Here is a 13,674-nt window from a genome sequence, read left to right on the forward strand (position 1 = left end):
AGAAGCCCAAGCTCTACCTCTATCGTCAGTCCGTCCTCCCGACTAGCACAGGTAGGCTTCTACTCTGCATGTATTTTTATTTTATGTTTTTTAGGTTTCATAATATATTATTATACAATATAATATTATAATGTTTATTTTTTAGTTTTTAATTTAATACACAATATTAAATAATGTTGTTTAATATTATATAATTTATATTAATAGCTTTTTATTATATTGTTTAATATTATATTATTTGATTTTAGTTTTTTATTTGTTTGGTAAAGTTAAAAAGATATTAATACATTTTTATATTTTTTTTTTTTTAATGGTAGTGTAGTAATTTTATAAAGTTTAATAACCAAAAATAAAAAACTAGTATTTTTTATTTTTTTGTTAAAAAATGAATATATTAAATTATTAATAAACGTTTTATTAAACTTTAATATTTTTATTTTGAAATAAATGTAATGTTTATTTTGTTTTTTAATTTAAAACTAAAAATGTATTAAATTTTTGTTTTTATGTTTATACAAAAAGAATAGTATTTATTTTGTTTTTAAAAGGTTCAAGCCGAATAAATGTTATACTCTGTTTTTAAGAGGTCATTTGCGAAATTAATAAAACTTAAAAGTATTTCTATTTTGAAAGGTTGAAATGAATGTAGTGTTTTTTTATTTTTTTTTTCTTTCCAAACATGCAGATTTTCATTTAATGGCTCCTCCTAAATCAACTTATGAGGCATGGAAGCATGTGACCCGAAATGGAACTCACATCAAATGTAACCTATGTGAGGGAACTATGATTGGAACTTTAACAAGGCTTAGGGACCACTTCCTTGCTAATACAAGGGGTCCAGGTGGAGGTGTTCAAGCATGTAAAGGTGCGACTCTAGAACTTAAAGCTATTCTAGAGAAAGAGTTGGGTGCATCAATGGTAGGCAAAATGAAGAAGGCACAAAAGAAACGGAGAATTGAAGGAGATATATCTAGATTCACATCTATCATGTCTTCCTCTTCTGTGCAATCCAAACCGATGAGCATATCAAAAGAGAGTGGAACACTGAACAACTTTTGGAAACCAGTGGAGAAACAATAGGTGGATGATGTAGTTGCTGAATTGTTTTACAGAAGTGCTATTCCATTCAATGTTGCGAGAAATCCACATTTTCATAATGTGGTTCACAAAATTACAGAGTTTGGCAAAGGGTACACACCCCCAGGTTCAGAGGCTATCAAGACAACTCTTTTGTAGAGGTCAAAAGATAGAGTGACTAAGAAATTAGCTGATGTCAAAGCCACTTGGAAAGAAACAGGTTGCACTATATTGAGTGATGGATGGTCAGATATGTGTCAAAGGCCATTGATTAATGTTTTGGTGTCTTGTCCTGAAGGTGTTGTGTTTTTTTAAGTCATTGACACCATGAACCACAAGAAAACTTCAGAGTATATTTTTCAAATATTTGAGGAAGCCATTCTTGAAGTAGGGGTGGAAAATGTGGTTCAAGTGGTAACTAATAGTGCAGCAAATTGTGTGGGAGCTGGGAGGCTGATTGTAGAGAAGTACCCACAGATATATTGGAGCCCATGTGCAGCCCATTGTCTCAATTTGTTGCTTCATGACATGGCTAAATTCCCATGGGTAAATGAAGCTATTCATAGAGGGAGAGCAATTGCAAATTTCATACAGAATCATCGTCTCACATTGAGTATTCATAGGCAGCATGCATTAAAGGAATTGTTGAGGCCTTGTGAAACAAGATTTGCTTCATATTATATCACTTTGAAAAGAGTGGTTGAAGAAAAAGCATCTTTGAGATCTGTTATTTGTTCCAATCAGTGGGAAAGTTCAATGCTTTCTAAAGGCCCTAAGGGGAAGAACATAGACCAAATCATCCTAAACAGCAATTTCTGCGAAAGTGCAACAAAATTTTTACTTGTATGTGAACCAATTGTTGAAGTACTTTGTATGGTTGATGGTGACACTCCTTGTCTTGGCATGCTTTATGAAAGCATAGACCAGTGTAAGGAATCTATTCAAAAGCACTAAATAATGAAGAAGCAGAATATATGCACATATGGGAGACAGTTGATTGCAGATGGAAAATGATGCACACACCTTTACATGCAGCAGCTTGCTTTTTGGAGCCTAAGTTGTTTTCTATTGATAGAAAGGGTGATAATGAAATCATGGCAAGGCTTTACCAAGATATTAGCAGGCATGTACCAGATCCAGAAATTGCAGCACTAATCAGAGATCAAAGTTAGCAATACAAGAGAGGAGAAGGGATGTTTGGAGGGGCAGAAGCCAAATATGACTCACCACGTATCTCTAGATATAGATGGTGGATCGCTTATGGATCATCAGCTCCTGAACTGCAAGAGTTTGCTATTCAAATTTTGGGTCAGGGAGCAAGTTCATTAGCTTGTGAGAGGAAGTGGAGTTGCTTTGACCACATCCATTCCAAAAAGAGGAACAAATTGTTGACTGGAAAGTTGGGAGATCTTGTCTATGTTCACAGCAATTTGAAATTGTTGATGAACAAATCAGCAAAGAACACTTCTTTAGAACAAACTCTTGAAGGCATAGCAATGCCAGATGCAGATGAGCCTGACTTTGCAGATGATGAACTGAGTAGTGATACAGATGATGATGATTTGGCATCCCAGCCAAGTGCTCTTGATGACTTAGAGTTATTTTAAAGTTCTAAAGTCTTTGACTGTTATTGTACCTTTTTGACAAAAGAACATCTTTGCAATCATGAAAGCATATGTTTCCTATGGTTTATATTTTATAAATGTGTCATCTTTTTGTAATGATTTCAAATCTATTTATCAATGTTAAACTATTTAGGCAATTTTATCGATATCTTACATATATTTATTAAAAAAATTTAAAAATTACATATGGCGAATTTAATTCGAATTTTATACATTTTGAATTTTTTCCTAATCGAACTTCATTCGAATTTCAAAGTTGTCGAACTTCGAATTCAAACTTGGTGACTTAGCTGATGAAAGCATCATGGGCTTGTGTACTAAAAGGCTACAATTAGCATATAGCAAGGCACTATAGCAAATTGGAATATTGTATCATCTTTCACTTTTCTTAGAAGTCATTGACTTCATATCTTGTTCCCTACTATTGATTTTTGTCATGCTTATAAATAGATGGGAACAAAGTAGAGAAGGCATTATGTCTAATATCATTTTGTGTGTAGTATCTGATGATGAGTGTTTTCAAGAGTCATAAGTACATTGTAATTCGATGTGTATGCTCTCAGTTTGCAAATTTAGTGATCCTACTAATCAAAAACTTCTGATTTCATATTATAAGCATTTATGAGGACAAATTGTATTGTTAACAGAACTCATTGTCTATGGTTGAGTTTACAATTACAAATAAGTTTTTACCGGCCATACTGAATCAGCCTTAAGTTCACAGTCAAAACATGCTATCATTTTCCCCATTATATTCTTAGGATTTTGTTTCCTTATGTTTGTTTTAGTAGGTATATATGCATTACTGTAGTAATAATTAATTTATTAAGGGAAGTTTTGGCAAAGCTACTGGAGAAAACATTTGTAAATCCAACTACTGACAAAAACTCAGCAATGAGAATAAAGCGGTATTAACTATGGGATTTTCATGATTTATATCTGAGGTTTGTTGATGACCATTTCCTATCGTCCTATCCAGGGGGATCAAAGTTTGACTAAATGATATCACAGTCTTGGGGATTTATTGCATTATATGCTAACATTATTTTACAATGATTTCTTTTTTGCATGTGTATGCACATAGAAGAAAGTTCTAGAGGCATATTGGCTTGTGCATTTCTCATTGTCACATACATCAATTTCCCTAGAACAGAAACTAACACCCTACATGCGAAAATGAACTAGTTCTTGCTTGTATTTGATTTAAATGGATTTACCATATCTTTTCTCTTTCAAACAACCCTACAATTTAGCAAAATAATCCATTGGTTATTAAACAGTTTGTATCAATTCAAAATTGTAAAATGGACCTCCATTAATGGGGTAAGAGCTCCTAAAATAAGTAGATGATCGACATATTGGTTGCCTCCTATTAAGGGATTTTTGTAGATGAATTTTTATGGTGCCTTCAAAGGTAAACCAGGTATAGCAGTTGTGGGCAACATTATCTGAGTTGGGAAAGTCTGCTTGATATGGATAGTGCTAAACAAATTCCTTATGGTACAAATGATGAAGTGGAAACTTTAGCTCTCGTCAAGAATCTCAAGCTTTCCTATAATTTAAACATCAAGGATTTAGGAGTTATGGTAACTCCCTCATTATTATCACTGTAATGAGCAAGAGAAGTATCCCAAGCTAGAAACATAACCACATTGTCTAAGCATGTGCTTGCTGCTGATTTTATAGTCAACATAAGTCTCTCTCACTACCTTATCTGAATGTTCCAGCTCCCTCCTAGAAGAATGACTGTACCTAGATCTCTTAATTTGATGTTTTCCTTTTCCTCTTTGTTTCTTCTTTTAAGGAAAAAAAAAACTTCACAAAAACAGGAAAATTTGAAAAAAAAATATAGAAAAACCAACATTTCTCCAAGTTTTTGAGATGAGGAATTCTGGGAAGATGGAGACGGGGATGGAAAAAAAATTCCTAGGTTTTGGGGGTCAGCTAATAAAATAATGTAAAATATTAATAGTCAATCTTAAAAGTTTAAAATTAAAAATAACTATATGTGAGAATAAATGAGCCAATAATACACTTGATAATCATAATGGCATAAATGATAATATGTTTTTTTTATTTTTTTAATAATTTTATATCAATTAATGTTTCAAACTTATTTAAGTATTGAAGTACACAACAAGCTGAGAAACCCACCTACAATCTACAAGTGAAAAACATCAAAATAACAAAATGCAATGCCAAGAGAAGATATGCATAGCTAGCCTGAGCAACAAGAGCAAAAATCAGAGGCACCATCTAATGATATCTTAAAAACTAATCCTCATTGCTGGAGCTATTGAGCTGAAATGAACTATAATCATGCAAACGGTCATAGTTAGGGAAGAAGTTTTGTCATTTTTTATTTTTTTTTCATTTATTTCATGCAGCTTTGTACACTGTATAAATGTCTTCTTGAACTTAGTGGAATCAAGGTATCAATGGCAATTTCCAAGCCTACCTATTTGCTGAAAGTATTGTCCACTAAGTCCTAAGTGCTAATGTTTCATCACTTTATGTTAAGTACAATTTGATAGTTTTCTGAAAGCTTGGTATTGAAATTATTATCAAAATAAGTATTACAACTTTGTGTGTAATTCGTTCATATTTAACATTTGTGTTTTCTTTATTCGATTTTGTCTAACTCATGATTTTTTCTCTTAATTTAATTAAAAATCATATGAATCTTTAATTTTAATTAGTTTATTTTCTACAATAGATAGTTTGTATTTACAAACTTCTTATCTGGTATAGATGTGCTCAAAACGCTTTGGGCTCTAAACTGAGAAGACAAACAAAATAGGTTTTTAAATTCAGTTTATTTGAAAAATCTTCTAAATTCTAAGTCATAGGGAGCTTGACCCACTAATTTGGAGAACTGTTCATTTTACGCACTGTTTCATTGTATGTTACATCAGAAGGTGCGAATTAAAAGACCAACAATAATATTGTAAGATGGATGGTTGGCGATAATGTAAGGAAATTTATAAGTTTCCATAATCTGCTATTTTTTGTAACTGACCGTATAGCTTTTAAATTTGATGTCTGAGGGCCTCTTTGGAACCCTCACTTTAAGTATCCAAAGAAAAAAAGGAAAATGGGACATATGTATAACGTATTACTTTGTTCCACTTCTTTGAAACACATCCAAATGAGGAGCTTGTTCATGTAAAAATAAATGAAAGCCAAAAAGAATGCTTCTCACAGCTATGATTTGATAGGTTTTAGTGAAAGAAAAGAACTTAGAATTATCACTTTGGGTGATAGTATTTCAAATGAAAGAATAATGTGTAATCCTACTCTTGTCCTAGTCAATTTGTTTCCAATCCATATATCCAAAACATAAGAATATATTACTGCCACATCCTCAAAAGAAAAATTGACTACTGACCATTACACTTGCTTTCTTCTCTATAGACTCTCGATTTTCTTTTGCCTTCTCAGAGAATAGGAGCCTCCCAGATTTTCTGTCCACTAATGTTACAGTTGCTCTTGTTTTCTGCAATAAAAATAGGACACCTTGCAGTAAAGTCAGGCATGACAGTATTCCACAAAATACCATTTCAGAATATTCAATTCTTCATACCTGACCTAAAAACGAAGACAGGAACTTTGTTCTATCTTGATTGTACAAATTAAGAAGATTTTGGGATTCATGAGCTGTCATGGCAGATTTTTGGTCTTCAGATTGTATAGCAGCTTCATTATTTGGAAAAGTCAATCCCGGCATTGGCATGCTATTATTAAATTGAGCACCACTTTCTGACCCTAATTCTTTCTGAAATTTCGAGGGATCTGAAACCTTCTTTTGTAGCCATACTTCAAAAGGAAAGGGCCTCTTTTTAAAACTGAGGTCACGGTATGGCAGCAACCCCAAAAGTGAGCCAAATGATACCTGCCAGCTAAAATATATTTATCTGGAATCCTTCACTACATAAACAAATGAAAGAAAAACAGAGAAACAAAGACATGGAGCTCAAATATATATAATTCAAGTTTCAACTTGTTACTTCAATAGCAAATTTAAATTACAAGATTCCAAGCATCTATTCTGATTGAGTATTTCTTAGACATAAAGGTAATTAGTTCTGAAAACTTCTTGAAGTCATGCTTACAACAAATCCAATGTTACTGCAGCTGAGTAGCTCAACTTCTTCAAATCCTCCTGAACCATGCAAAATTTCAGCAAGTGCCCAATCATGATCTTCGCCTTCCTACAGAAACCTTTCAACTTCTCAGGGGCCAATAGCAACAATTTAATAAATTAAAATGTTTCAAACAATTGAGTTACTTCAACACAAAAAATAAGGCACGCAGAAAATTACGGGACATCCTAGCATTCTTTGTTCCATGAAAAGTACTGATTTACGTCCTTTGTGCTAAAGGATTATTTTTTATAATAGAGATAATAAAATGATAAAGAGCAAATGCAACACTATTTATACCTCTACGGCCTGTGAGGAGATCTCTTTGGCCTGATTTGAAATCTGCACATTACTTTCAAATTTCTTGGTATGTCTACTACTAGCATGGGGAACCATTTCATGCAAAAGCTTCTGAAGCTCAGAATCATCTGAAGTAGATTGATGCACTTTTTTATCTAAAACATCTTCAGCTCCATCTGAATGATCAGATGGAAAGGAATTTATCAAATGAGAGAAAGTCTTCCTGCACTCATCAATTAAATGTCCAGATGTTATATCAGAAGCAAATTTCCTTACATAATACTTGTAAACACAGGACAAGAAATTTAAATTATTTTTATTATGTAGTAGCATGGGCCAGTATAAGATACAATGGTATATTTCACACAATGATGCATATAGAAAAGTGAGTTAGCAATGACAGTCTTCACTGTCTGCATAAAATTTATAATATTAATATGTATTGTCGGGTATTTCATTCCTCGTGCTTTTTACTTTGTGTAAATGCTTATCAAGAGGGCTAAACATGTGAAGATTATAATGAACAGTCCAAAAACCACAGCCTTCTATGTAAAAGCTGTAAATGTTATTGCAATTTCCAATTTAATGAGCAAGTTATACGTTAGATAGTGTATTTTCGATTTTTTGTATTATTACTATGACAATAATAATATCGTCTTTCTTTTCTGCAGGTCTGAAGGATGAACATGTATCGATTTCAATGTCATTCCTTTTCTTTTGAATGATGTATATATAGCAAGGCAGTCATGATCAAGTGGCACCTTGATGATGTCACTTGGTCGTGACTGTCTATCGATATAACTAATCGGTGCCATTTGTATATGTTAACAGATCGATATAAACATACCCGATAATGAATCAGTGTTAAAGCAGATTATAATGGATCGATATAAACATACCCGATAATGAATTGGTGTTAAAGCAGATTATAATGGATCGATATAAACAATAACAATAACTAATAGCATTATATGCTATCGGTTTAATACCCCGATAGTATATTAATGCCGATTCATAAATGAATCGACATTAATATGCTATCGGGTTACTAGCCCGATAGCATTTAGATTGACGCTTAACTATGTTAAGCAGGTCGTCGATCTAATCCATCTTTATCCAATATCAATATCATAATCAAGATCAAAGTTACAGTCTGATAAACATATTCAGTTTGGAAAGCATAAATCAGATAATCTAATAGCATAGATGAGTAAACCAAAACAGAATAGAGGAGATTAACGAGTTAGAAAAATCTTATCTTGCAAAAGCTACTAATGCATTAACACTCCCTCTTAGCTTTGGAAGATAGATAAAGTAACCTGCATCACATTTCTTTTTCCATAATGTCAGTCTCCAAGAATATATATCATCTATACATATGATATGAAGTATCATCAAGACATAATATACAAATATAAAGTATCACTCTAAGCATGTGACATAGAGTATCACCTAACCATGTGATATAAAAGATTCATCATTTCATTATGACAAGATATCACCTAAACACGTGATATCAGTACTACCTAAACACGCAATACTAAGGATAAACATATGAGGATGGTTAGATTCTCATCTTATCCAGGTTGTGATATGTGCACAAACATTTCTTACAAATATTTTATCACAACATCATCATGGCACATCCATGACATACCAGAGATCCAACATGATAACTGGTTTAGAGAATCATAAGATCGTCACCTTATGATGTCTACATACAAGTATTCATAATCTGAGAGATCGTCACCTCTTAGATATGAACACAGGGGGTGAAACCCAGAATGTCTCAACATGACAAAAGAAGTTTACACATTAAACATCTTATTTACAAAGCAGATTACCTTTCTATCATACCTAAACCTTTTCTGAAGTGATCAACCTTCCCTCTGGAAAGTGGTTTGGTCAGAATATCTGCAGTCTAATCTCCTGTGCTAACATATTCCAATTTGATCACATTTTTGTCTACCATGTCTCGCACATAATGGTATGGAATCTCAATATGCTTGGATCTGTCATGAAATACTTGATTTATAGAAAGCTTTATGCAGCTCTGGTTGTCACAATGGATGACAGTGGGTTTCATAGGTTCACCAAATAGTCCCACAAGTAACTTCCTAAGCCATATTGCTTCTCGAGCAGCCATGGAAGCTGCAATGTACTTGATCTCAGTGGAACTCTGAGCTACAGAAGACTGTTTTCTGCTAATCCAGGATATCATGGTTGATCCTAAACTGAAGCAACACCCTGAAGTGCTTTTCCTGTCAGTCACACTCCCAGCCCAATCTGAGTCTATAAATCCGTGTAGGTCTAGATTGACTTTCTCATATTTGAGACCAAGGTTTAGAGTACCTTGTAAGTATCTCATAATGTGTTTCACTGCAATCAAGTGAATTTCCTTAGGCTCACACATAAACTGACTTAAGGCATTGACAGCATAACAGATATCTGGCCTTGTATTCATCAGATACATCAGGGACCCAATCGTCTGTCTATAGAGTGTAGGATCAGTGGATTGTGACTCTGTTGCTGCTTCCCTAAGTTTATGTAAATTTGTTTCCATGGGAGACATCATAGGTCTGCAGTTATGCATTTCGAATCTCTTCAAAATATCCAAGGTATACTTTCCTTGGTTTAGTATAATATTGTCAGAATTCTGCCATACTTCCAATCCTAGGAAGTAATGAAGGAGTCCTAAGTCGTTCATATCAAATTCTTTGGATAGATCATTCTTGCATTGATCTATAAGATGATCATTTCCTGTGATTAATAAGTCATCAACATATAAAATCAACATTAGCATATCATCTTTATTTCTTTTGTAGTAGAGATTAGGATCTGCATCATTTTTATAGAAGCCTAGTCCTGAGAGATAGGTGTCAATTCTTTCATACCAGGCCCTGGGGCCTATTTAAACCCATAGAGAGCTTTCTTGAGTCTGCACACATGAGACTCTGCATCATAGATTTCAAACCCTTCAGGTTGCTCTAGGTAGACTTCTTCTAAAATCTCACCATTTAGAAATGTTGTCTTAACATCCATTTGGTGTACCTTCCATCCTTTAGCTACTGAAATGGCTAATACAGCTCTCACTGATGTATACCTGGCAACGGGTGCAAAGGTTTCTTCATAGTCTATTCCCTTTTTTGTGAGAATCCTCTGGCTAGAAATCTGGCATTGTGTTTCTCAATACTGTCGTCTGCAACATGTTTGATTTTGAATAACCATTTAGATGAAACCACAGATTTCTTGGTTGGCCTAGGAACAATCTCCCAAACATCATTTTTCATAATGGATTGATACTCTTCAGACATGGCATCCTTCCATACTTGATGTTTAAGTGCATCTGATACATTGTTTGGTTCAGTTTTAGAGAGATCATTCATAAGAGCAACATAGCTAGTGAATTTATTAGGTCTTTTGCTTTCCCTGAAGGTTCCTGAAGGAGCAGCAAACTTCTGAGCTTCTGCTACAGTCTTGGTGGCCCATAGAGGTCTTTTCTTGAGGTTTTCTCTAGGTGTGGTTGAAGTTTCACCTATGGTTTCCTCAAGATTCTCCCTCTGAAGCTCAGGAGTGGGGTCTTCTTCTATGTTAGGAGTGGGGATATAGATTTCAGGCTTTATTGTACTTAGGGCTCTTTTGAAGGCTAAGTCTTCTTCAAAGATTACATCCCTACTAAGTTCAATATTTCTCTAACCATGTGTATATATTCTATAGGCTTTGGATGTTTCGCTATATCCTACAAGTATACCCCTTTTTCCCGAAGGTTCTAGTTTTAGTCTTTTCTCTTTAGGTACATGTATATAGACAGGACACCCAAATATCCTAAGGTGGTTGATATCTGGCTTTAGTTTGGTAAATACTTCCTCAGGAGTTTTATCTTGAAGATGTGAGTGAGGACATCTGTTTTGGATATACACAGCAGTGTTAGTTGCTTCTGCCCAAAGATTGATATTTAGATTCTGATCAAGAATCATGGCTTTGGCAGCTTCTACAATTGTCCTATTTTTCCTCTCAGCTACCCCATTTTGTTGAGGATTATAAGGTATTGTTAGCTCCCTCTTAATCCCTGAGTTTTTACAAAAATCTCTAAATAATTATGATGTGTATTCCCCCCCATTATCAGTCCTTAGGGTTTTGATTTTATTACCTGAGTAGTTCTCTGTCAGTGATTTAAACTCTTTAAACCTACTAAGGATATCTTCTGATTCTTTACACTTCAGAAAGTAGATCCAAGTTTTCCTAGAGTAGTCATTAACAAATATTACATAATACAAACATCCTCCTAGAGAGGGAGCGAACATAGGTCCACATACATCAAAATGAACTAACTCTAATACTTTGCTTGTTTTCCTAGTACTGTTATGGAAGGCACCCTTGATATTTTTACCTAGGGCACATCCCTTGCATGCCTCTGAATGATATTGTTGCAACTTAGGTAAACCTGTGACAAGGTTTCCCATAGATGACAAAGCTCTATAATTCAGGTGGCCTAGTCTTCTATGCCAGACCTCATTTGCATTTGTTGCTTCATGAATTAGGGCTATGTTGGGCTCTATGCACAGCTCATACAAATAGCCTCGTCTTTGACCAATGACTTTAGCTTTCTTGATGGAAGAATTTTTCGGCCAAGCCAACACCTTGTTCTCCATGAAGGTTACTTTGTATCTGTTATCTTCTAGGGCTGATATGGAGACTAGATTTCTCTTGATGTCGGGAACATACAGTACTCCTTCGAGTTGCAATTATATGCCTGTCTTCAGTTTGATGGTGCGGGAACCAATTCCTTTAACTGGATGTGAGGAATCATCTCCGATGGTTACTTCCTCTTCATTATCCTCTGTCATGGAGTCTAACACTTCTCTAAACCCTGTAATGTGTCTGGATGAACCGCTGTCGATCACCCAGGAGTTAGACTTATTTGATGCATGGCTTGTAAGTGCTGAGTAGAGGACATAGTTCTGGGAGTTATCTTCTCTTTTAGATTTTCTTGCTCTGGCAAATGTGGCTTGTTTGGCTCTCTCTGGACATTTTGCAACAAAGTGCTCGAACTTATCGCACCTATAGCATTGAATATGTGATAGGTCTCTCTTTGAAGTGTTCTTGCCTTGATGACCCTTCCTCTTCCTAAATTGCTTCTTCTTGGTTGTCTTATTTGTGTTAGTATTTAGGACTTGAAAGTCTTCATCTATGTTCTTTTGTTTTATTCCCATCTTGTTCAATCTTCATTCTTCTTGGAGACAATCGTCCCTTAATCTTTCAAACTTAGGATATTTGGACCTTGCACTAATGCCTTGGACGAATGTACTCCATCCACTAGGCAACCCATCTAGAGCAATGAGTGTTAACTCTTTGCTTTGGATCTCGTAAATCCAGAGTTGCTAGTTCATCTCTTAGAGTTGATATCCACATAAAGTAGGCGTTGATTGTCTCCCCCTTGTTCATGGTGATATGATTTATTTCTCGTTTTAATGCCAGAGTTCGACTTGCATTCGATATCTCAAATGTGCTTTCAAGTGCTTTGAACATTTTATAGGCTGTCTGATGTTTTCTTATGATGGGCATTATGTTGTTTCTCACCCCATCAACTATTATTTTGATGGCTTTTTCATTTCCTTCAATCCATGCGGTTTTGTCAGGTTCATTTTCAAGTTGATCATTTTTTGTTTGAACAAATGAATCCACTTTGTTCTCCTTTAAGATCATCTAGATTCTGAACTTCCAGGCTGAAAAATCATCGCCACCTCCAAGTCTGTCTTCGAATCTAATAGCACTGGCCATTGGAGAAATGTGATGTAGTATATAACCTTGTTCTTAAATTATTCACAAATTTGAATAGCCTCAAGTTTGATCAACTTGGCTCTGATACCATGTAAATGTTATTGCAATTTCCAATTTAATGAACAAGTTATATGTTAGATAGTGTATTTTCGATTTTTTGTATTATTACTATGACAATAATAATATCGTCTTTCTTTTCTGCAGGTCTGAAGGATGAACACGTATCGATTTCAATGTCATTCCTTTTCTTTTGAATGATGTATATATAGCAAGGCAGTCACGATCAAGTGGCACCTTGATTGGACATGTCTTTTAGACATGTCCGACCAAGATGTAGACATGTCCGACCAAGATGTAGACATGTCCGACCAAGATGTCACTTGGTCGTGACTGTCTATCGATATAACTAATCAGTGCCATTTGTATATGTTAACAGATCGATATAAACATACCCGATAATGAATTGGTGTTAAAGCAGATTATAATGGATCGATATAAACAATAACAATAACTAATAGCATTATATGCTATCGGGTTAATACCCCAATAGTATATTAATGCCGATTCATAAATGAATCAACATTAATATGCTATTGGGTTACTAGCCCGATAGCATTTAGATCGACGCTTAACTATGTTAAGCAGGTCGTCGATCTAATCCATCTTTATCCAATATCAATATCATAATCAAGATCAAAGTTACAGTCTGATAAACATATTCAGTTTGGAAAGCATAAATCAGATAATCT

At 34.5% G+C, this 13,674-nt stretch overlaps 1 protein-coding gene across 3 annotated transcripts in view; it reads right to left on the reverse strand.

The window, feature by feature from the left end:
- LOC131052257 (uncharacterized) overlaps nucleotides 1–13,674 on the reverse strand; it is a 214,279-nt gene that overhangs the window by 145,122 nt on the left and 55,483 nt on the right. For 2 of the 3 annotated variants that reach the window (XM_057986890.2, XM_057986882.2), the window contains exons 3-6: nucleotides 7,145–7,367; nucleotides 6,815–6,913; nucleotides 6,286–6,594; nucleotides 6,091–6,198 (exon numbers count right to left, since the gene is read on the reverse strand). In XM_057986890.2, coding sequence (XP_057842873.2) covers nucleotides 6,091–6,198; nucleotides 6,286–6,594; nucleotides 6,815–6,913; nucleotides 7,145–7,367 — 739 coding nt within the window. The remainder of the gene's footprint in view (nucleotides 1–6,090; nucleotides 6,199–6,285; nucleotides 6,595–6,814; nucleotides 6,914–7,144; nucleotides 7,368–13,674) is intronic. The other variant, XM_057986897.2, reaches the window with a different exon arrangement.

The sequence above is a fragment of the Cryptomeria japonica genome, chromosome 8 (assembly GCF_030272615.1).
Source record: "Cryptomeria japonica chromosome 8, Sugi_1.0, whole genome shotgun sequence".
Taxonomy (NCBI): Eukaryota; Viridiplantae; Streptophyta; class Pinopsida; order Cupressales; family Cupressaceae; genus Cryptomeria; species Cryptomeria japonica.